The following is a 24,035-nucleotide window of genomic DNA, read 5'->3' on the forward strand; positions in this document are numbered from 1 at the left end:
ATAGATTATTGAGCATGTGCGTGGAATAAAAAGTGCGGAAACACATACAGAAATTACAGAAGGATGTACCAAAGAATGTGAGAGAAGAACAAGGACAAAAATCAGCAGTAGTGAATAAAAAGGATTAAAATGAGGAGGAAAAGATGTTGTGCCGTATGGTGATTCTATAATTGGGGGTTGTATGATGGTAGAGTAATTAAAGCATGTTATCCAGGATCAAAGATTAGGATATAACTGAGGCTATGAAGTTGCAAAGGGACAGAATGAAAGAGATTATTGTAGTGGCGGGAACGAATGATCTAGATAGCAAAATGGTTTCTGTGAGATAGGATATGAAACACTTGATGATAGCAGTGAATGCAAAGAGCGAGAGAAGAGTGTGCTACCTAGAATTGACAGTGATGAATTAAACAAAAGAGCGATGATAGAAAATGGAATGACATCAAGATTGAGTAAAACTTTTGCAAAGAAATGAAAAAAATATTCAATGAATGTCTGGGATGAGTTTGATAAAAGGAAGCAATTTTTTAAGAGTGATGGTTTGCATTTAAACGAACTGGCCGCTTGGCATTTAGAACATTTATTGATAAAGGAGAATAAATGGTCAAAAAGAGAAAAATGGGATTTACAAAGGAGCAGTTGATAGAGTCAGCTGTTAATAGTAGATGTCAATAAATTATTTCTGTGCGTGTGGGATTACATGTCAGAAAGTGAATTGTGCACAGAGTGAGCTAATTCACAGGCAGTGTAGTTGTGGGAGGAAGGAAGTATTGCAGTTTATGTACACTAATCCAGAAGTATTCGGAATAAGTACGAGAAATGTTTGGCATTATTTATTACAACTTGGCCAAAAATTACAGGAATTAGGGGACTTGTTTGACTAGAGATGATAGAGTCGTAGGGATTGAATGTAAGGGATACAGTATTTTCAGGGAGGAGAGAGGGGATTTGCTAATGATAGCAGAAGAATTTAAACCAAAAGGGTAGGAGTACATCAAGAATACAGATATGCAGAGGGAAATCATTTGAGGCTATTTTGGTGTGACAGATCAACAGGATGAACTATATCATTGTTGCTGCTATAATCCAGGGGGTCCGAGGGAGAATGGCAAACTTGCATGACGAGTGCAGGTAATTATTATGAGTAATTATTATGAGTAATTATTATGGGAGATTTTAACTATGGGGACATAGATTGGGAGAAGGGGAAGGAAAGAAAGCAATGGAGTTTATGCAGCTTCTAAGAGATAGTTACCTGATACAGCATGTAATAGAAGGGACAAGAGGTTCGAGAGTCCTGGATCTGACCATAGCATTGGAGAACTTATCAGTAACCAATTTAGCCACACGATCTATACTTGAGGAAAGTGATCATGCGGTCTTGACTTGGAGATTGCAGACATGCTGAAAGTTGAGGAGTCAGCTTTCAGTAGTGTCATGACATGATAATGTGGCAGTGAGAAATGGCGGTGGTGCATGGGAGGTTATCAACGAACGTTTAAGTAAAGCAGTATCGGGCTGTGTACCCAGAGTCAGGAGGATAAACCAAGTAGGAGTTATTTATTTATTTATTCATATGGGTTTTCCTCCCTATTCTCCCCCGTCCCTATTGGAGCGAGTTGAGCATCCCTCATGGGGGTTAAGTATTTATCGCTGTAGATCTGTGGGTGTTCATGGGGCCGGTTTGCCTGCTTGCGGGATGAAAAACCCCAGATAAACTGGGGGGAAATTCCTGCTGTCCACGCCCAACACCGGCTAACTTGGCTATGGCTGAGGAGGAAGATCTTTAAGCTCCTCACGTCGGCGACGGGAATCGAACACAGGACACTCCTTCCCCAGGAGTATGGTTGTGAAGCGCAAAGCCACTAGGCTAACCGCGCGGACAGTAGGAGTAAGATGTATGGATAGCATTAATAAACAGCAGTTGCAGATAAAGAAATGATTGTGGAGGGTGTATAAAAAAAGAGGTGATCAGAACACCCATGAGCAGGACAAGGCACAAGCAAGGAGAGCGATCTCTGTGGTAAGGAAGACCAAAGCTAATTATGAGAGGATGCTAGATGATGAGTCCAGAAGAAATCCCAAAGAGTTATTACGCTATGTGGCAAGTAAAAGGAGAAATGACTATGAAAGGCTGAGTTTAAAGCGTTTTGATGGTAGAGAAGCAACAGAAGCAAATCAAATAGTTGAGTTACAAAGTGATCATTTTGCAAAGGTGTACCAACTTGGTTGTGATATTGCATTTCCGGATGGGAGAATAGAGAGAGAGGTGCTTAGTATATTACAGAACCTTAATGCAAACACTGCCATAGGGTTAGATGGCATATTGGCCCATGTGTTAAGAATTAGCACCACCTCTAACCAGGCTGTTTAATTTAAGCTTTCAGGTATCCATAGTTCAGGTGTCCATAGAGTGGAAAGAGAGGAAAATAATTCAACTGCATAAAACAGGCGACAAGACAGAAAATAATGCTAATTATAGGCCAGTCAGAATATCAGGAGGGGCGGTCAAAGTTTTGGCGAAGTTGGTAAAAGTCAGAATTCGAGACAGGGTGAACAGAAATAGGATACTTTATTAAGGAGTAAGATGGTTTTGTGACGGGTAGGTCTTGCGGTAGTAATTTATTTACTTTCTATAATAAATTAACAGTAGAGTTGGATAAAGGAATTGCTTACTCGGCGATACTGTTGGACTTTACAAAGGCATTTGACAGGATTCCACTTGGAACTGTTGCATAAACTGTAACAAACTGGAATGAATCTGAAGCTGGTGATTTCGATTAGAGGATGACTGACGGACAGATATCAAAGATTGGTTAATGGAGAAGTTGGATCCAGGAGAAGGCAGGTGGTGTACCTTAAGGCTCAGTAGCTGGTCATCTGTTGTTTAATTAGTGCATGAATGATAGGAAATATCCAGTTGTTTGCTGATTATGTGAAATTGTGAAGAGCTATAGTCAATGAAGATAATATAGATGGATGACTTAAATAAGCTGACGATATGAGCAAAAGGTAAATGATTGTCAATTTATTATTATTATTATTATTTCTGTACATTAGTAAGACATATGCATGAGTGGGAGAACAAGAACGACAAAATAGGACTCCTGAAATGATAACATCGAAAGAAATTTCTCAAACTGTCAAACTGAAATGCCGATGGACAGAACTTCTTGGGCTAATCGAATATTTACATTGTCGGTTTTGTTATATGAATGATGTGAAGTTGAACATGTGACCATCCTGAAACTAAAGGCAAATCCAGAGGAGGACTATTGTAACTGTAATGATACTTGATTAACACAGGGGAAAAAATCTGGAAGAGTTCTACCGATTGCCTTCCCCCCCCCCCCCCCCAAGAAATCAGAATTTTCTATTAAATAATGATAACTGCAAAAAATATCTCTTTTTATAAAACCTTTTCACTAGCAAACAGCAGGTATTAAGTACGTCATTTTTGTCCCCTCTTATAAAACAGCTCCAGAATGAATAAATGAATCGATTTTGATAAAAAGTTATTAAAGTTTAGAAAAAAAATGTCGAGAACTTTAAATTTCTTGTAATCTGTTAAGTTCAACTGGCGTCTTCGACACCAGATAACGTGACTTTTTAAATTAATGACAGAACAGTAATACACAGTCTGTTATGTCTTCAGTTGCGCGCAGGGCCACCGAGAGAAATTTTCGGGCCCGTGACAGGTCTATGGTCCGTTCCCCGCTTAAAAAAATGCATCACTTTTGTTTAAGGAAAAAAAAGTCATAAAACATTAAACATTCATTTAAAATAGTGTACAATAAATTCAAATTTCGGTACATTGCATACCCATACAAAATACGAACACTAAATGAAAAGAGAATTTTTAAATTTTTATTGCCTCATCCACTTCCTCACTTTATGGTTAGCGAAATCTTTAACCACCTCGTTATAATCAATTTTCATTGCCGGGTTATGTTCTATTGATAGCAAAGCTAAGCCGTTTAATCTTTCCTGGAGCATTGATGATCTACAGAAGCTCTTTATTGCTGAAAGTTTACTAAACGCTCTTTCACCTTCGGCAACTGGTATCGTGCAAAAAATTCTGATTGAAGTACATATTTCGGGAAAAACACTGGAAGTCGAAATTTATAAATGGTATTTAATAAATCTAGTCCTGGTATAACATCTTTAAGCGTGGCGTTATAAATCTTTTTTATGTGATAGATTTCGTCTTTCAGAGAAAAGTCTTTCGAATATTTGTTTATTAAATTATTGCACGAGTCAGAAATTTCTTGATGATTCATTGTTTGAAAATTTAATATTGGTGAAAATAAATTCTGAATGGTTTTTAAAGATGCGAAACGCGTGTGAAGTTGGGAAATAATTGTATCCAGTATAACAAAATATACAGTTCTTTTAAAATGTTCTTGTGTATCATCCCCATCTGCACTTTCTTCATCTTCTAGCTTTATTCTCTTCGCTTTCGACCATTTTTCGACATTTGGGGTCATACCCAATTCAGTTGCAACAAGTGTAGCTTCAGAGGGAACATTTTGCCACTTATTTCTAAAATGTTCAAGTTCTTTCAGAAGAGACTCAACATTTGCTGTTGCAATATCAATCGATATGGTACTAGATGGCAATATTTTATTTCGGCTAAAGATTTTATTTAGACAGACGGCTAAAGAGCGTAGCGTCTGTCTAAAACAAAACACGGTATCATTCTCGATATGCCTTTCTCATTGTTGTATTATTACGAGAATTAAAACCATGCACTATAAACACAGTTATGTGACACGTCGGGCCCTTTTCGATGCCGGGCCCGTGACAAAAGTCTCAGATGTCACCCCCTCTCGGCGGCCCTGGTTGCGCGTATTGTCTAGCCGGCGTGTCTGTCTTGGCGGATGAAATCCTCCACTTCCATATGGGAATGACGAACTCACTAACACCTGAAAAGCTCTGATAAAGGATCTTCGCGTCGTCGACAGAATTTGAACTCGGGTTTTTCACCCAAACAGCATCGTCGATAGAATTTGAACTCGGGTTTTTCACCCAAACAGCATCGTCGATACCGACTGAGTAGGGAGGCGAAATTTTTGTCCAAATCGGTATAATAGTACCGCTCTTCATTGTTTTATGTGAATCACACTCAAGAAAGATTATACACCACCCTTAGTATTGTGGAAGGGCCCAAGGCTTAAATGAACGCCGAAATATATTTTGCAATGCCTGGGTAATAAGAGACTGACTCGAGTGGCGCAGTTACCACTGGGAGTCAGCGACTTCACTCGTTCCAGTGAACGTAATCTTGTGCTACTCCTCTGCCCTTTTTATTCTAAGCTTCGTATTGAAGTACAAACGTTTGAACAATCCTGTGTGTAACCTAAGAGCAACAGCTCGTCCACTTTACGATATGCATAAAGTTACAAAAGTTATGCAATGCATTATCAATATATACACTCGTATAATATACATATTATTATAATACCGTTAATATACGAAAACACCATTATACGTTGCATAAATTTATACAATCGTTTATACGATTATTTTGAACAGAGCTTCCTCGTTTCTGTGAGAAAATAAATATTTTATAATATTCTTTCATTCCAGTTTTGTATTTGTTTGAATTAGTTTCATTCTTATTGTTAAAGGTAATGTGCTGAATACTAATTAAATATAATGTTTGTGTGTTGCTTCTTTATTTGCTTTTGGAACTAAATATTTTAGGCCCTTATGTTTACTAAGGAAAGCACCTTGTTTGATATTTACGTATTCGTTGTCGTTTTTTATGAACAAGCGTCTAAGGGGTAGTATGTTTAGTATGGTGTATTTATTATACACATTGCAGTATCCTTATATTTGTTTCTAGTTAAGATTTTAATTACTTTATTCTGAGTCGAGACTAAAGGTTTCAGAGTAGTGCGATAGATTCTTCTTCCCCAACTCAATATACCATATTGTAGTGTGCTTTGAATCCAGGCAGAATATAATATTTTTAGCATACTTAAATTTAAGAATTTGTTTAGGTAGTAAAGTCTGTTTAACATAATCCTTACTTTATTCACGACATCGGTGATGTGCAGGTTCCAACTTAAATTACTATCAAGTTTTAATACCAAGTAAGTTATTACATTGACTTTTTTCTGTTTCCTCACAGTTGTCATTTGAATTTGTCCTGCAATTCCCATCATGAAAAAATAATTGTGCACTGAAGTTCATTTTACTTGTTATATATCGCAAATTAAAATTTACGTATTTAGTTTTTGACACATTCAGACTGAGTTTATTTGACTGGAACCAATTTGTTACTTTTACAAGATCAGCATCCATTATAATTTGCATTTATTGCTGTGTCCGCAGAGAAAATTAGGACGGTATCATCTTACAAAGGCTTACAAAGGCGTTTATTTTATTGTTTAGTTTAAGACTGCAAAAGTCATTGATATAAATACTAAATAAAATTGGTCCTAAGACAGATCCTTGTGGTACACCAGGCCTGTTTTGGAACTGCTATAGCTGTTGTTCATTTTTACAATTTGTGATCTGGCATTTAAGTAATTTTTGAACAGTTTAGGACAGTATTCCTATGACTTCTAATTTTTTTATTAAAATTTCATCTGATACAGAGTCAAAAGCTTTGTGTATATCTAAAAATACTGCTAATGTTAGTTTATGATCATTTAGGAAGGTATAAACTGTGTTTGTGAAGTTCATTAAAGCATGTTCTGTGCTAAACTTTTGCATGAACCCAAATTGATTCTTTGAAAAGAAGTTGTTTTTGTCCAAAATTTCACGAGTCTAATTTTTACCAATTCCTCTAAGATTTTCGAAAAGAGGTAGAAGGGAGATCGTTCTGTAATTTTTAATCAGTTCTACTTAAAATCCTATGGAAACGTGCCTGTCATCAGTGATAAGTTAAAATTGTACATTTTGTTTAGTAAGAAACAGTCGTGAAGTAGCATAAATTAACTTCGTGAACGCACCTGCCTAACTTTGTACGCACATTTCCTAACTTGTTTGATTCGTAATATAAATTAAAATACGAAATAGATATTATAAATTTAAAACTTCAAAGTAAATAAGAAATGTTTCCTACATAATCCCCCTTCTTCCCAAGGTGTTGTCTTCTAACTCGTTCTTCCTCAATACCATTTTTTTTTTTAAAATGTGGTCTCCACTCACAAAAGGTTATTACTAAACCTATAGTACATTTTTACCGTGGGTGGGCTAAGGATTTTTTTTTTCATTTTTTTGTAATTTTTAATTTATTTTTCCATAGTCCCGAATCCGTGCTCAAGAGAGCGAACATGGAACTTTTTCGAGCCACTTCAGACCTCCAATAAGCGGGGCAGTGGTCTCACAGCGAGCGATGAGATTCGTCTGTACTAAAGACAATCATAAACATCCACACCCAAGGCGGGATTCGAACCGCGACCTGTTGGTTGGAGAGCGAGTACGCTAGCCACTCGGCCAACCAGGCTGGCAAAGTGAGTGCGACTCTAAGAGCAACCAGTGACGTAACTGATTTTTTTGGCTCTCATTCATAACACGCGAGTTCTTGAGAGATTCAGCCCCCCCCTCCCTTATCGACAACACCCTTTGGAGTGCGGGACTTCCAGCATTACAGGACAGTTCGCCACTGCTCAGCAGTAATTGGCTCATCTCTTCGTTCTTTTCCCGTACGCAGGAATTAAATGCTGTGCAGCGGCGTACTTACTTGGCATAGCACTGACTGCTCATTTTCTACGAAGTAATCGAGGAGTGAACCTCGCAAGAGTACTGCGCTACTTGTATGGAGCGTACGCGAAATCAGTTCCCTCTCCAAAAAATGACGAATTGGCACACATCGCAACTGGCGTCTCGACAAAATTAAGTGGTAAAAATATGAAAAAATATGAAGATTTCATCAATGAAAATCATTCACGCATATATATACAAATTAGAATTTTCCAGACAACCCTTCTTTGAAGACAAGCTAACTATTATCTGTCTTAGCTGAAATTTTTACCCTCTGTTGAAGTAAAACGAAGCAAAAGAACGGTTCATAGAGAAATGCATTTCATTTTTTAAAAGTCCACTGTTTGAGTCGATAAGAAAAAAATAAATAAATAAAGCTCTTAATTTACTTTCTCAGCATTTAAGATCATTTTTACACTATCAAAGTTAAGCATCTTATATTTTTCCTCTTTACTTCTACTTGCTCTCAATATTTTTTTCTACGAAAAATTATACCTTTTTTCCTCCGAAAAAAAGGTATCATTTTTTTTTATCTGTCTAGAATTGCGATGCTTCCCAGAGAGACCGCTTTGTGCCCTACAGGAAGTAGGGAGATTGGCTTCTACTGTTCTCGAGAACAGGGGAATAAATGCTCTGAGTCTAACCTTCCTATATATTAAACAGCTTGTCAGGTAGCTAAAGAACTGGATGCACTCATCTGCATCTGCAAACAAAGGCTTATCCAGTAACTTTATGAAATGGTGCTACAGTTAGACTTCGTACATATTTTCCAGATTGTAATTGTAGAAATGTTAATTAAGGGTTTGTTTTTCTTCCTATTTCTGCTGGTAAATCGTGGAAAGGCTGATTTCGGGTTGTGTGTTGTGTTAGTCTTTTGCTGGCACTTCGATTGCGTGTCGAGTGAGGTGAGTTAGTGCCAAGAATCTACACGTCACTGGCAATGACTGGGCCACCCAGCAATCTCATGTTGTCGTTCCACTTTCTCTGCCTGGCGACAACAACAAAGAGAACACGGGGACGGGATAATACAGATCGAGATCGCCACTTGAAAACCTCTGAGTGGATTTCCATTTAGGAGCACCACGAGGGAGGAAAGAAGTAGCAATTCTCTCTGCATAATCTCGTTGAAAAAACCATTATCAGTGAAAATTATGAAACCGCTTATCAAAAAAGTTCCTCTCTCTCTCTCTCTCTCTCTGACGATCTCTCTTTTCATTAGACCTACGTCACTTTACTACTCCCCCTTTCCTCCAGCTTCTCTTTCATGCATCAATCTAAATGTGTTTACATTGATTAAGAATCGAGTTGTTGTTTTTTTTTCCTTGTCTTCCGTTTCTATTTCTGCCTCATCTAGCCACTCCAGTTGCCTTCTTGAATGTTCTCACTGTTTCGTCAGCGGAGGTCATTAGTGCAACCCTCATACTTTAGTTTCGGAACTCTGGTTGCAACGTGCATTAATCTTTTTGCTCTGCCCTCCAGTGGAGAAAATCGATTAATCAAACGACGAAACTCTTTTCAATAGCGTAGTCAAACCAATAGAACAAATTCTTGTTAGGTGCGTTTCGCGAAATCTTTACTGCAAGCCATGATTAGATTTGTTTTTCCGTTCGTCAGCATGCAGCTTAGCGGGGCTCTAGCTGTACGGATTTTGAAATTTTGTATTATGCACATTACAACATGCAGTGTGTCTGCTTAATTTTGGTTTTAACTTAATCTTCTTTTAATTTTTAATTTCTCAAAATGATTTTCTGATATTAATAATTCCACATTGGCTAGATAGAACTTCGAGAGATTTCGTATCTTTATTTTCTAAATTATGAATCTTTATTTTCTAAAATATGGAATAGTTGCAATTTCGGATTCAACTGCATAACAATAATATTTTTCGGCATCTCCATAGATTCCGGAGAGTCATCGCGGGAGACTCAAACCAACCATCATACACACACAAATCTTATCATACCTCTCCTTGAATCCATTCACCATCAAGGAACTCACAACCAATTCTGGTAATCACTCTCCACGCAAAAAAATCTGCTCTGAACATCTCTACTAATCACACTCTTATTCATCTTCCACGGATGGTAATCTGACTATTTGTCATATATTTAAAATTTTCGCTTGCATCAATTTTATAAAACCCCTTTAATATCTTAAAAGTTTCTATCGTGTCTCCTCTTTTCCACGTATCAACTAAACAACCTTCAACCTATCCTTGCAGGGAGCATTCCGCAGATCTGTCGGCATCTTCGCCACTCGTCTCTGAATCCTTTCGACCATCTCCTGGTAGAAAAGTTTCAAAGGCTATAAGGCTGTGATTCAGCTGCAAGATGCAGCTGAATCATAGCCTTATAAAGAGGGATAATAATTTCCTTATCTTTATTTGTCAGCGTGTTTTTCAACATCAAATTAATTCACTGAGTTATTTTATCAACTTTTGCATTCTGAACTTTAACTCTTTGTCCACCATTATCCCCAAGTCCCTAGCCTCATCAATTTCCTGCAATCCAATATCATCAATATGATACACCATATGCAACCTTTTCAACCTTACTTTTGCACCATTAAATTGACAATCATTATCCTTGCCCACAATGGCAATTTATTTAAATCATCCTGCAGGATATCTACATCACCTTCATGAACTCTTGCTCTCCCCATTTTTACATTATCAGCAAACAACCTGAATATCCCCTCTTAAATCTTTTCCTATGTCATTGATATACAAATTAAAGAGTAGTGGCCCTAGTAGCGAACCTTGAAGTACTCCACTAGTCGCCATCATTCTCCTAGACGCCATATACCATTTTCTAGTGTCTGTCCATCAGCCATCCCCCTATCCATGCTACTAGCCTCATATCCATTCCCATTCTCTCCAGTTTTTTGAAATGGCTTTCCATGCAGTATTCTCTCAAATGCCTTTGCAAAGGCCAGCAATCTCACGGTGTAGCCATTTCCTTTGTCCAATTCTGCGGTCACTTCATTATAAAATGTGAATAAGACAGGACCTACCCTTTACAAAGCCATGCTGCCCACTATAGAATATCGCATCCGTATCCAGCCACTGTTGTATTTTACTTTTCACCAACTTTTTCCATACTTTAACAACTACTCCCGATATATTAATGGGTCTCTAGGGTGTACAAAAACTGCGACACTGTGCACTGGACAAAGAAAGGTGGAAGAAGATAGTGAAGCAGGCATCGGACATCAATGGGCAGTGAGCCTATGGTTCGTGATGATGATGAGTGTTCTACCTCTGTCTTGGAGCCAATTTTATGCAATGGCACTATCTTATCCTCTTTCCATTCCCTTGGAACCTTGCCAGAGGACTTAGACTGAAAAGTCGAATCGAATTCGGACATTCCACGCTTATTTTGGGTTTAAAAAAAATATATTTAGAAATCACTTCCTTGTCAGTGGTCTTAACAGGCACTTAAGCGCCCACGACCTTTCCAAGTATTCTTGGACTTCGCAACCGTAACTCGAGGATAACGTAGTTGGCCCTATGCCTCCCGGTTTGTGTCCTATGTCTGTAAATACGTGTGTTCACGGAGCCGGTTTGCCTGTTCTGGGGAACGAAAAACCCGAGTTTCCGGGTGAAAAAAATCCACCAAAAATGAGACCGGCTAACTCACATTTCGTCGAAAGAGACCAGATAAAGATGTTCCTCACGTCACTGACGGGAATCGAACTCAAGTTAGAAATCACTTAGCAACTGAAATAAACGGCACACGAAGGCGTCGGTTATCTTCGTGTATCATGTATAGATCCTTCATAAATGAAATCAGACCACTTTATCTACGTATAAAATCGGAAAAATTTCATTATTTGCTTTATTAATAACAACGTTGAGAATCATATATTATGGAAGCATCCAGCATATTCGCAATACAAGAAAATCAAAAAGTAAAAACCTACGATGCGCACATCGCATGAACACAATTTGTGAAAAAATTAACATTATACAGTTTGGGGAAATTTCGGGAACAATATCAACCATGTGCACCCCATAAAGTTTGCCATAGATTGCATTGAATAGTTGAAAGCTTCTGGCAAAGCCCTTTCGCTAAAGGTGCATTGAGGCGTTCGGCTCTGCAACTCCTCGTGCAAGGGAATGAGTGTCGCATTGTCATCTAGGACACTGTCCCCACATTCGTGTCATCGCCCGTTGCATCGTTCGCTCGTCGCGAGCATCTACATTCCCTGAAACTTCGCACTTTTTTCGGCAGGAAGTGATTTCGCATATTTGCCCTCTCTATTTGTGCCCTTTTCAGACTCCGTGAGAGCGTCACCTTTTTGCAGAATCACATTTACAACGACGATGGTGATCATTCAGTGTGTGTGTGGATTTTATCCAGTAGCGTGACTACAATCACCACGAGGGAGGTTACATACTTTAATGGAGGAACTCCTCCCCCCCCCCCAAAAAAAAAATGCTACTTCTCGGAGCGCCGATCGAATGGTTCTTGTTGAATATACAAAAATCGGAATGAATTACATCATAAATAAAAATAAAAGAATGAAAAATTCCATTCTTTCACTCCCACGTACGAATTGTCGGCAATTTCTAGCGCAAAAGTTAAACATGAAAACTTTTAAAGCTATTTCAGGCCTCAAAATATGCAGCGCAGTAGTTCCACTCTGGACGAGTACAATCTGCCCAGAACAGGGTCGCCGTTTTGCGAAGAAGGGTGAGGGATCCTAATTGAGAAAAGTGAATCAAACAGAGGAAATGCAAAGTGGGTTTCCTGAATGCACTTCAGAAGTTCTAATTCGAGTAGCTTCGTTTAATAGCCGAGAAGGATTTTCAAAAATTTCTGTAAATTTACTTTTTGGTAGCCGTAAACTTTTAGCAGAATTCGAGCTATTTTGACAGCGAATTCCCGTTGGGTGCTTTGTGAGGCATCTTTGTAGTGGTGATGAATAATTTATCTCAGTCTTGAACTCGCTTTGCTCGCGAACTTGGCACCGACGTGTATTTAGTGGCAACTGCGTCACCACCTACGTTTGTCACCCGAAAAAATAAATAAATAAAAATGCTGCATTTTGCTTGTGCCCCCCCCCCCCCTTCTTTCCTCACGAGATAAGTGAACTGTGACTTGCACATTATCTGATGGGATGATTCAGCGCGACTGTTGCAAAAATTCTTCCACTTTGGTGACAAAAGAAAGAAAAGTAGAGGAAGCAAAGTGGAATCAGTAATTAATTTGACCATTTCCAAAAGCAGAAGGCGACGCAGTTTCTACTTATTACCTGCAGGAGGGGCCTTTAATTTTTAAGTGGCTTAAAAATAAAAAATTTATTTTCCGGTTAAAAAGATGCATATTTATTTTAGCAATTTTTCCCCGCTGTTGTGTATGTAAAAACAGCCTTAAAAATGCTTCATTTAAAATTGATTCAATCGGTAGCATTTTTATCACTCCTTTCCATCGCGTTGTTTTGTTCCCCTAAAACAACGCACTGGCTGCGGTGGAGTTTCGATCCCGTTTAATTCTCTCTCGCCATCTCCTCGTCCACCACCGAGTCTGCGGTGTACGCACTAAACGATGCAAACCTGTAAAAATGTTTCCTTTTGAGTGAACTCGCTTTGCGTCTCATGAAGTACGCTGAATAAAACAAACGGGGAGAACTGAATTGCTTCGTGCTCTTTCCGCTGGCATCTCGTACATATTACGGGTGTGAACCCATAATTATGTTTATATTATGCTTTCATCATATAAACGTTTTCACTGCGGTACGGGACCAGCTAACTGACAAGAATACTGGAACAAAAACAGTGAACAGAATGAACCGAACGGAAAGAAAAATTATCTTCCGATGACAATAATTACGATTAGTCGGAAAAAGGAGACGACGACTTGCAGATAATCACGTGATTGGAATCTTTAATGCGTGGACAGGAAAATAAATTTTACATTAAAAACTAACATGTGAAGTAAAACTCTGACTCGACTTATTCGGGCGTAGAAGTGTCTCATCCCAAGAAAATCACGAGAATATTCTTGGTGGGCAACGTGGAGAAAGAATTCGCGTTACGAATGCAACTGTCGGTGCTGCTCAGTGCGGAGGGGTTTTGTGTTTCGGGATTACATCCCAATAAAACCTCGGCGATCATAACTCCGCCACAGAAAACGGTTTTGAAATCGAATTAGATTCAATTCCTGAAATAATCGGTGAATTTAAATTAAACGCAGCGTGAAAACAAACATCTTGAATATCTGATGAGGAAGTCTTGTCCATGGCATTGATTTTTGCTCTCTTTTGAAGTAATGACGAGCGCATTCCAACATCTGAATGGAATTTTATTTCTAGAAAAGTTACTTCAAAATCATCCACAGATGTTAAAGAACCCACGTCTTCGTGCCGGTGAGCAGCAGTTTGGAGCAGAAAATATTAACGAAGCCTTAAAGTATTGGATTCCACCGGATACTTTCGTCCTAGCAAGTCTCGAAGAGCAAATGAGTGCATGCATGTACATAAACACCCGCTTCGTGCGTTTCAGACAAAGATCCCCTTTGAAGGAAACCCCTAGTGATGAGATAAGAGTTTATTTCTTAGGATCGACTTTCCAAAAGTTCTCGGTGCTCTGATGACGCTAGGAATGTGCATAAAATAAATGAGTACGAAGGCGTGGAAATAAAACATCTCGTCCAAAACTCGCAACAACGCGATACAAAGCGGGCTAATGGAAGTAGCTCGTGCTGTATGCTATTACTACTGAAGGAGAAAGCCGGTGAATCCGCGATTGGCTTCAGTTTTCAGACACACCAACTGCCTAGATAAAATAAAAACACAGAAATCAGAAAACACACGCACGCACACACATTGGCTGTTTCTGGTACTGTTCCAAATGGTTATGCAATAACTACTGAGCGATGTCGTCCCTTTCCCGGAAGCATCCTTCCGACACTACTGAGATGACTTCTCAAAAGTCACTACGGAAATTGTTCACTTTTCATTAATGGAGAAGCATTTCATGAACGTATGTCGCACTACTATCCACAAAGAAAACAGTCACCGACTCATAAGCCATCTGTTCATATCTGCCAGGGAAAATAAAGTTCGGAAATTAAGGGATGTGTTTTCCACTCTGGGAAAACACTCAACATTAGCAGGACAGCTCGTTTACTAGCGACGACGTCCTCATGCTGGAAAGACTCGTGCTGTCTAGGATGCGCCGAACATTCCAGGAGGCTTCCAGTTGAAGGTGAATCAGCGGGTCTGTTTTGGAGGCGAAAGCCCTAACCTGGTAGAAGTTTCACTGTCCTCTCTCTCTCTCGCAAAATAGATGAACAAACTGACCCCAGAATGTATGCAATTTCAGAGCATCGTCAACTTAGTTACTTGGGCTATCATTTCACCCCATACGCTATGCTAAAACCTACCGTAGCCGATTTGCTATTGTTATATACGGCGATTGAATGATCATCGATGCTCATCATTCGTCCAATTGTGTGTCAGATGGAGAATTACATCTGTCACTGGCACAGAAACGAAGTGTCCGTTTTATGTGTGGGGGATCCCCTGACTGGCTATCACTCATGTCTAAGTATGGTTATCGCAACCTTCGGCATAGTTTTAGTTCCTCACTTCTCGCATTCAAACCATATCAGTTGAGATACCAAAACAGCGACACGTTTGTGTGATCCAAGTATTATCCACACTGCAACTTTACATATAAACCCGTACGAAAGTGGAAATGCCTTATTCATAATTGTTTCACCATCGCTACTTTTAGATAGATTCGGCAGGAAGTTCACCACTAAATGACGAAGTTCTGGTCTGTATGTTTCCTCAACACGTCAGCCAAACATGTTGGCAAATCATCAAATGATTTCAACAAACGGTGGGCTATTGAACTCAGGGAATCGGCACTAAATTGCTCAATGTTATCTTACAGCCGATCATTCCTCTTTCACTGTCTTCTCCCCCTACATATCCTTTCTCGTCACTCTCTAGATGCTATATGTGTCTTGGCTATTTTCCTTCTTAGCCAGCCATCTCATCACGTTACTGCTTTGTTGGCTAGAGAGTGTAAATCTTTCATATAAAGATATTTCGGCTGTTTTTATGAGAGATTTCGAGAAGGGCTTTCTGGTGCATAGCACGGCACATGATTGCGATATTTGCGCTGCAGCCGATGAGGGCGGTTAATAGCAGCCTCTAAAATGCAGAGCTGAACTTGCACGCTTTTCAACTTGCACTACTGAATTTAAAGAATGGCTTGTTTAAGGTTTATTTATAGCCTTATTTTATTCCCTTTGGCAGCAGTAACAGAGGAGTAGGGTATGGTTGTTGTCCGTTGTTAAATACGTGACCCCATAAACATCCAGTCGACTTAAGGAACTTTTTTCTTTTTTTAATCGACTGATCAATCCACGCATTTTAATCGTAAATGGGAAAAAAAAAAAAAAAAAAAACTGCCAGCACACATCCGAGTGATTTCAAAAGCAATGGACTTGATTTTACACTGTATGTGTATTTTAGTGTCAACGTCTCGAAACGATTTTAACTACGCCCGTGTCCATGAACGTAGCTGGGAAACGGCGACTATTTTCGGAAGCATCGATGGTGAGCGGTGGCTTGGAACACTCTGCTCATACCCCACCTGCCCGTGGTTTCGACACTCGCTGTTCCGCTACTCAATAAGCGCACAAAAATTTTGTGCCGATCGACATAAACAGTTTGCCACAAAGCGGAGCTGTCTGCAGGGATGAGTTACATTTCGATTTGTTGTCGTTCTTGTTCTCATATGTCCCAAAAGTCACATACAATTCCCAAAGTAAACGATCGAGTTAAAGTCAAAGACAACAAAGTCACAATTCTCTTAATAATAACAATAAAATCTTTCGTTTGGAATCGGTTTCTAAATTGCTTTTTGTATAATTTTGTTTAACATTTTCATTTCCCCCCCTTCTTAATAAAGATTAAGTAGATGTAGTTCTAAAATTACAAGACTCGTGGGTCGAAATTTTTCGATGAATTCACTTTTACCTCAAGTGACCAACCACTTTGGCAATAGCGCTTCAAAGTTCATTTGAGTTAGATCCAAGTCGAATGACATCCGGTTGGATCGCTACACACTTCGGATGGCTATTCGAATTGAAACGGGCAACATTAATTTCGAAGCTTTAATCGTGAGATTTTAATTGAGCCAGTTTAGTGTTTAATAGTGGAAGAGCATTAATTGAGCGAGGAGTAGAATACGATTAAAAACAGGAACTATTTAAATGCTTCTTTAAACATACTATTCATTTCACCAGATTAAATTTAGATTTTTTTTTCATTTGTGTCTTTTTTTCTTTTTTCTGGGAAGGAAACTTTTGACTCAAAGCGCCACAGAAAAACTTTCGAATTAAATTCCTAGTTTAGAGAGAGTAGGCATAAATAATAACATAAAAACTGGTTAATGAGTTAATACCATATCCCCAGGGCTAAAATAATCTTACCGTTCTGAGCATTAATCCTCGGTTTGGCCCCTAGATATGCTAAATTTACGTTTGCTTTCCTACCATCGATTATGGGATTCGCATCCTTGACGGCTCTCTCTGCTGCATCTCTGTCTGCCATGGTGACCTGCAATGAAATTACAAACACCTCACAAATAGTCACATTTTTATTACAGAAAGCGATCATACTAACTAGCAAAGCCAATCACTCTCTACCTCACTTTCTATTCATAACGATGTGAACTGAATAGTATTTCAGTAACATGAAAAATTCAAGCGAGGGGGAAATTGCTACATTGGATTTGCGGAAAGCTGGTCCTAAGAAACTGTCTTCTCAACAGAAGCCATATGCGGTTCGTCTCTGAAGAGACCATGGGAGCTAAGCTGAAAAGGATGGAGTTAAAATCATTCTAACGAAAATCGCATCTTGCCTAGAGATTTAAACGCCATCAAAAGAAATAAATAAATAAATTGCTTTAGAAAAACTAAATGAAGTAATTATCCAATTTTCGCTGGAAACCAACTTAAGCTGCATTAGATATCAGAAGTTTTGTTGGTTCCTGCATTACAAAAGGTTGTGAAACAGAAACAGCAGCACATTAGCATGGCAAGAAAGGAAAAGAACGAAGAGAAAACTTTCAGACATTTTACCTTTCGTTGAGAAGTTTCAAGATGAAGAGTAGTCTGTCAATACACGCGGCACGTATTCAACACAGAAAGCATCACTTCATTACAACATAGGTGACTAACAGCAGGCCAACCGGCAGCATGCGGCCCGTATCGTGATTTTGTGCGGCCTGCGGCAGGATAAAAACTATATTAAATTATATGTGCGAGGGCTGTTCAATAAGTAATAAGACTAATTTTACTGTCGCGAAACCACTCATCACAATATTAATTTCTGTGGAATAAAGAAACGTTGCTGTCTGTATTAACAAAAGAGGTTGATAGTATATGGGCTGATGTGCCAGAGTGTCACGTGACTGAACGCAAGCTTGTTTCGGCACGCCTACGAGCCGCGACCAGTCGTCAAAATGGAAGCGTCCTTGGAACAGCGTTATGCGATTAAATTTTGTGTCGCGTTTGCAAAAATCGGCATCGGACACTTTTAACATGATACGCAAAGCTTTCCACGATGAAGCAATGTCGAGGGCAAGTGTTTTTCGCTGGCATAAAACTTTTAAGGAAGGAAGGAAGGCAAAATGTGGAAGACCTTGAACGCGAGGGAAGACCTTCAACGTCCATCACAGAGACGATGATCAACACAGCAGCGATTATCATCAAGGAGGATCGCAGCATTACAGCACGCCAGCTGCATGTTGTCCTGAATATTTCTGTGGGAAGTGTTCACTCAATCATGGCTGAACATTTGGGACTGAAACGTGTTTGCGCCCGATGGATTCCCAAACTCTTGACACCGGAGCAAATGCAGCATCGAGTGGATGTGTGCACAGAATGGAAAGAAAGACTGGAACAAGAAGGCGACAACTTCTTAAAATGCATCATTACAGCAGATGAAGCTTGGTTGTATCACTATGACCCTACAATGAAACCACAAAGCAGTGAATGGAAGCATCCATCTTCGCCTACCCCCAAGAAAGCAAAAACTGTAAAATCGGCTGGTAACGTTATGACCATAATGTTTTTTTGATTACGAAGGCATTGTTTACCAACACGCTGTAGAACCCGGGAATACTGTAAACGGCTCATACTATGCGGATGTTTTACGGACAATGGTACAGCACATCAAAAGGAAGCGTCCATTGCTGAAGAATGGCTTCTTATTGCACCACGATAATGCAAGGCCATATATTGCTGGTGGTGTAGTGGACGTTTTGCAGAAGAATAACATAGATATCATACCACACCCTCCATACAGTCCTGATCTTGCACCGTGAGATTTCTGGCTGTTTCCTCGGCTCAAAAAAAACCACTAAGAGGCCGCCATTTCGAAAGCAACAAAGCATGTGTAAAAGCTGCGGAGGCGGTTTTGAAAGAACTCTCAAAAAACGGACTTTCACACGTGTTTAAGAAGTGGACGCAACGTTGGGACAAATGCATCGCGTCTCACGGTAGTTACTTCGAAAAAGACCATGCAAACGATGACGATTAAAGCTAATCTGTTTTCTGTATAAATATAGTCTTATAACTTATTGAACAGCCTCCGTATTATCAATTTAGCTATTAGTTTCGACCGCAGATTTTCAGATTGATATACTAGTTATATTCATTATTTCTGATGACGGAAACAATTTATATTCTCAACGCGGAATCAAAATTGCTTTAAGAAGATTACCCAATTTATAAAATCTACTGCTTCTCTGTGCGAGTTGTAGTAGTGGGAGTGGGAGATTTCTATGCGCTCCAGAGTAGCGCATCGTTGAAAGTCACTTGCTCTGCTCTGGTTACAGTGATCCGTTTCAGATACTCAGTTTCACACTTAACAGTGTTATTGTTGCAGTTTGTGTCCCCTGGTCAGTTACTTCGGTTGTGTGACCTTCAAGTGACCCCTTTTTCCAGTTAAGGGTGGAGATAGGCATTGACTTTTGGAAACTGGTACCAAGGGAAAAATATCCTGCATTGAGTGATTTCAGCTTGAGAATTGCATCTGTGTTTGGAAGCACATCCATATGTGAATGCACTTTCTCAACTGTGAGGGCGGTTAAATCGTCACAAAGAAGCCGACTGACTGATGAGCACCTTCAGGATTTGTTACGAATATCGTCATCATCGTTGAAAATCTAATTTGGTGAACTTGTTGCCGCACATGAACGCCCACAGTGTTCTCAATTAAGTTGTGTTACATATAAAAAACCAGAAATGTGTAATTAAATTTAATTTAACAACTTATATTTAAATCAAACAAGTATTTTATATTGTTCTCCAAGTGGTAAAGTGATTTAACAAATATAGTAATTCAATACATGTAACTATTGCCTTGAAAAAAATGCAGAGTTTAATTTTTATTTAAGTTCTGTGTAAGAGTGTGCGGCCCGTGAAGCTACCACTCATCATATATTGGCCCTCGTACAGAATGAAGTTGGCCACGCCTATTTTACAATAAACGGGGGAAAATTAAAAGGGCGATGACTTAGCCTTTTAGGCTAAACCATGTTCACTGAAATATTTCTAAGATGTTTCAGGGTCAACTATCTTAATGTCTCCAGAATTTATTTTTCATTGTATTTGTCAGAAAGCGAGTGGCATTCTTGTAAATCGCTAAGGATTCAACATGTCCACTTATAGTGGACAATTACAACCAGCTTGAAGCTAGTTATATCAAGCAACGCCAGCAGTGATGAGCAGTAAGAATTCTCTTTAAAGAACATATTGAAAGATTTTAGGGTGGTGAGAATGCCACCTACATAGAATCCAAGAGATTCTGCATACTCCTCTCTATGCCTCTGAGCAATCACCATCATTTCGGAAAATTTGAAAACTGAACTGAATTTCTGTTACTAATTTTTAGCTAATAGCTGAAAAATTTAATGAAAATTAAAGTACATGTCTTTAATGTACTTTAATAAATCCAAAATAAATCATTTTGGATTTATTTATGTGTGTATGCACACGCGTATTAAAAAATATTTACGTGTTGCTATTTCAGTCTACCTACAGTAAATAAATTTACCCGAGTTTTAACTCAGTAAAATCAAATGTTCGAACTGGCAGCGTCCCAAAAGGATCATTTGTAATTATAGCATTCAAATAAAGACACAGAGCATTCTTATTCTTATCAAGAATTTTTCACCTGTATAAATGTTGTAGTTCTGGGGAAATATTGAAAAGTAAGTCACTTTTAGTCACAATATTTATTTCTTTTTCAGTATTATTTCTTTCAAGATAACATGGTGACTCAGTACCAACTTCGTGGTTCTTAAAAATTGTCCAGCGACTCGCTTAAAGATATCACTGATTTTACATAAGAAATTATTAAAATGATGGTAATTGTTTGTGTAAGGCGAGGAAAAGAAGTTATGGCGAAAATGAGGTCGGTCGGTAACGTAGGGAAGCTAATGACCCACTCACGCTTTACTTAAACGCAAATTATTCATTACCAAATGCATATTTGCACGGCCTTGCGTTTTGAAATCCCGATTTGTCGCTTCTTAACATGCTGGTTTCTTTCTTTTTTTTTTTTTTTTTTTTTTTTTACACGGCAATCATTTAAATTTATATCAAACAACTTTACGTCGTAATTGTTTACCTAGCAGTATGGTATCCAAACATTAAAGGTCTTCTCGGCTCTACCTCTTGTTTAATTACTATTGTGTGTATACAATCTGTTTCAAGCTAGTTAAAAATATAAATAAGAAAATAAAATAAAATCTTCTATTTATTTAGTATGTTTTTGCTTATACATCTTTTAAATATAGTTCTCCTAGCAAATAAAACTTGCCAGTAAGAATTACAAAAACAAATACTTACGTGGTACAGGTTTACGAGAAACAGATTTTTTTGTGTGTGTGTCTTCTGCTGCGCATGTCGACACTGACATCTGGCAACAGAACACGCAATGACGATGCCACTAGTTGTTTTCAAATGCACTTTTATTTTTATATTTCCACGTTATTTTTATTTCAGAAAAGCATCATAATGAGGATAAAAAAAAAAGTTTATCGGATCTCTATTCTGCCTAATAAAATCAACAGGATGAACGGTCTAGTGAAATATATAAATATTAAATACAGTATATAAAAAGCAGTGGTGTAGCTAGAGCTTTTGTCGCCCCTCTCAATACACACCAAAAATACTACAAAAAGTCAAAATGACGTATAGGGAAATAAATTAAAACACTATTTTTGTTTTTGAAGTAAAACTTCAATTTCAACATTTTAAAATGTTATTTTTCTTGCTTTTCTGTTAGCAAAATCGTCGATGACATTGGCGAAGTCTATTTCATAGTAATGTAGGTAATTCTTAATCTATTTTTTTTAGAAAAACTCCTCTCACAACTAACAACACTTACAGCAATTGTGAGGAAAATTCGCAGCAGTATTACAATATTTGGAAATGAGTTCTCGAGACTGTATTTTAGAATTAACTGCGAAAGTTCAAAAAGGTTCAAAGTGCCGCCAGGGGCGGACCGTCCCCTCCGCCCCTCCCTAGCTACGCCTCTGATAAAAAGGCTTAATGAAATAGATAACCATGGAATAAAAGAACTGGTAGACTGCGAAATACATATAATCGATTATAACTAATTATTACTATTACTACGGGCTACTCCAGGGAGTCCTTAGACTCACCGAGGGAGGCGCTAAACATCATGTCCACACAACTATTCGACATTCTCACAGTATCTATCATACCTTGCCTTGAAACTCACTCACCGTCACAGCACCCACAACAGACTCTGGCAGCTTATTCCACTCATTTACCACTCTAAAAGTAAAGAACCCAGCTCTATAATGCGTCAGATATTTCTCATAAATTCCTTATATTTATCAACAAAATGGCTGACTACGTTTGCTTGGGGGTGTATTAGAATCCCACTGTAGCATGCATGTTCGTGAATGTTTTTAATGATGAAAAGCTAGGTCATGTTTATTCATCACCTAGCTTATTAGAGGCCTAAACTAGCTTGAGTCACAAGTGAAATAATAATGAAACAATTTATTGAAATATATAATGTATATATAATAATATATAATAAAATCATATATATATTGGCACATCTACATGTTACTGCAGTTTTTAGCGGGCGTCTTTTTCCCTTGGTTATAAATTAAATTAAACTTGCCAAAAATTATATTTGGATTAAGGATTCGGAAAGAACAGACGTATACGGACTGAAGAAAGAGGACAAGAAGTTGGTTCAGTGCAGTAACGCACTCAGGGAGGGGGGCCAAGGGGCCCTTCCCACTAAGACAAAGGGGAAAAACTAGAAAAATTTCCAAAAATAATTTCCTAATTAAAATTCATTTTTTTTTATTTTATGTTGTGTCTTCTATTTCTATACTACTTATGAATTAGCGGCCACATAAGGTGGGAATACCCTATAGCTCTCGGGAATCACGGCCACTGTGAACGCAAGGCGAACGAAGTAGTGCTCTTGAGGACCGAGCGCTACTTCGTTTGTCCTAGCCGAGCCAGAGGAGATCGCAGGTATTGGCGATCACTGCAGATGCTCAGTCATAAGTCGTATGCAATGTGCATTCTCAAATAGTCTACTCAACTCCCCCCCCCCCCAAGATTAAATCATGAGTGCTCTCCCCCCCCCCTCTCTCCCCAAGATTAAATCTTGAGTGCTCGGCCTCCTCCAAGATTAAATCCTGAGTGCGCTACTGGTTCAGTGAGTCTGGAGCTAATCACTATACGGATGTTGAGCAGCAGCTGTCTCCATGTTCGTACATGATTAGAAGGAATCATGTATGAAATAAAAGCAGAGGCACAGTGGCGGCCAGTTGGTTGAAAGCAACGGCTATGGAAATACCTACAGACCTGAACATGCGGAAATAGAGTATCCATGAAAAAGCAACTAAACGGAGTCAATGAAAGAAGTCTTCTATTTAAGCGAATAATTCTCATTTTGGATATAATCTGTCATTCTGAAGTGGTTTTTAGTTCACCCACCCCACCTGCGAGAACAACATTCTAAGGTTGGGCGATTTAAAAAGTGTTAGTGGCAGTTGACCCGAAGAGAAGCAACGTGTAAAACAAACTTCTGTTTGAAGTTGAAGAGGCTGTGGATGTGTTTATGCCACGATGTAAAAGTCAGTCCAAAAAGGGGAAATGATCTTGTTTGGTGAGCAGAATGTTGTCAAGCGTCACGGAGAGTGGGATATGGTTTTCCTTACTGGAAATAAGAGAGGATTGTATTTTGGTGGCATTAAAATTCACTAAATTATCCCTGCTTGAGAATGGTTA

General features: G+C 38.7%; 1 protein-coding gene across 1 annotated transcript in view; it reads right to left on the reverse strand.

Moving 5' to 3' along the window:
• The window catches only part of LOC150107053 (RNA-binding protein 24-like), a 113,015-nt gene that overhangs the window by 73,645 nt on the left and 15,335 nt on the right, over positions 1-24,035 (reverse strand). Inside the window, exon 2 of the mRNA XM_090392918.1 lies at positions 17,169-17,295. Within this exon, the coding sequence (XP_090249044.1) occupies positions 17,169-17,295 (127 nt within the window). The remainder of the gene's footprint in view (positions 1-17,168; positions 17,296-24,035) is intronic.

Source organism: Typopeltis vanoorti, chromosome 5 (genome assembly GCF_054136105.1).
Source record: "Typopeltis vanoorti isolate ZY-2024b chromosome 5, IOZ_Tvanoo_1.0, whole genome shotgun sequence".
Classification (NCBI taxonomy): domain Eukaryota; kingdom Metazoa; phylum Arthropoda; class Arachnida; order Uropygi; family Thelyphonidae; genus Typopeltis; species Typopeltis vanoorti.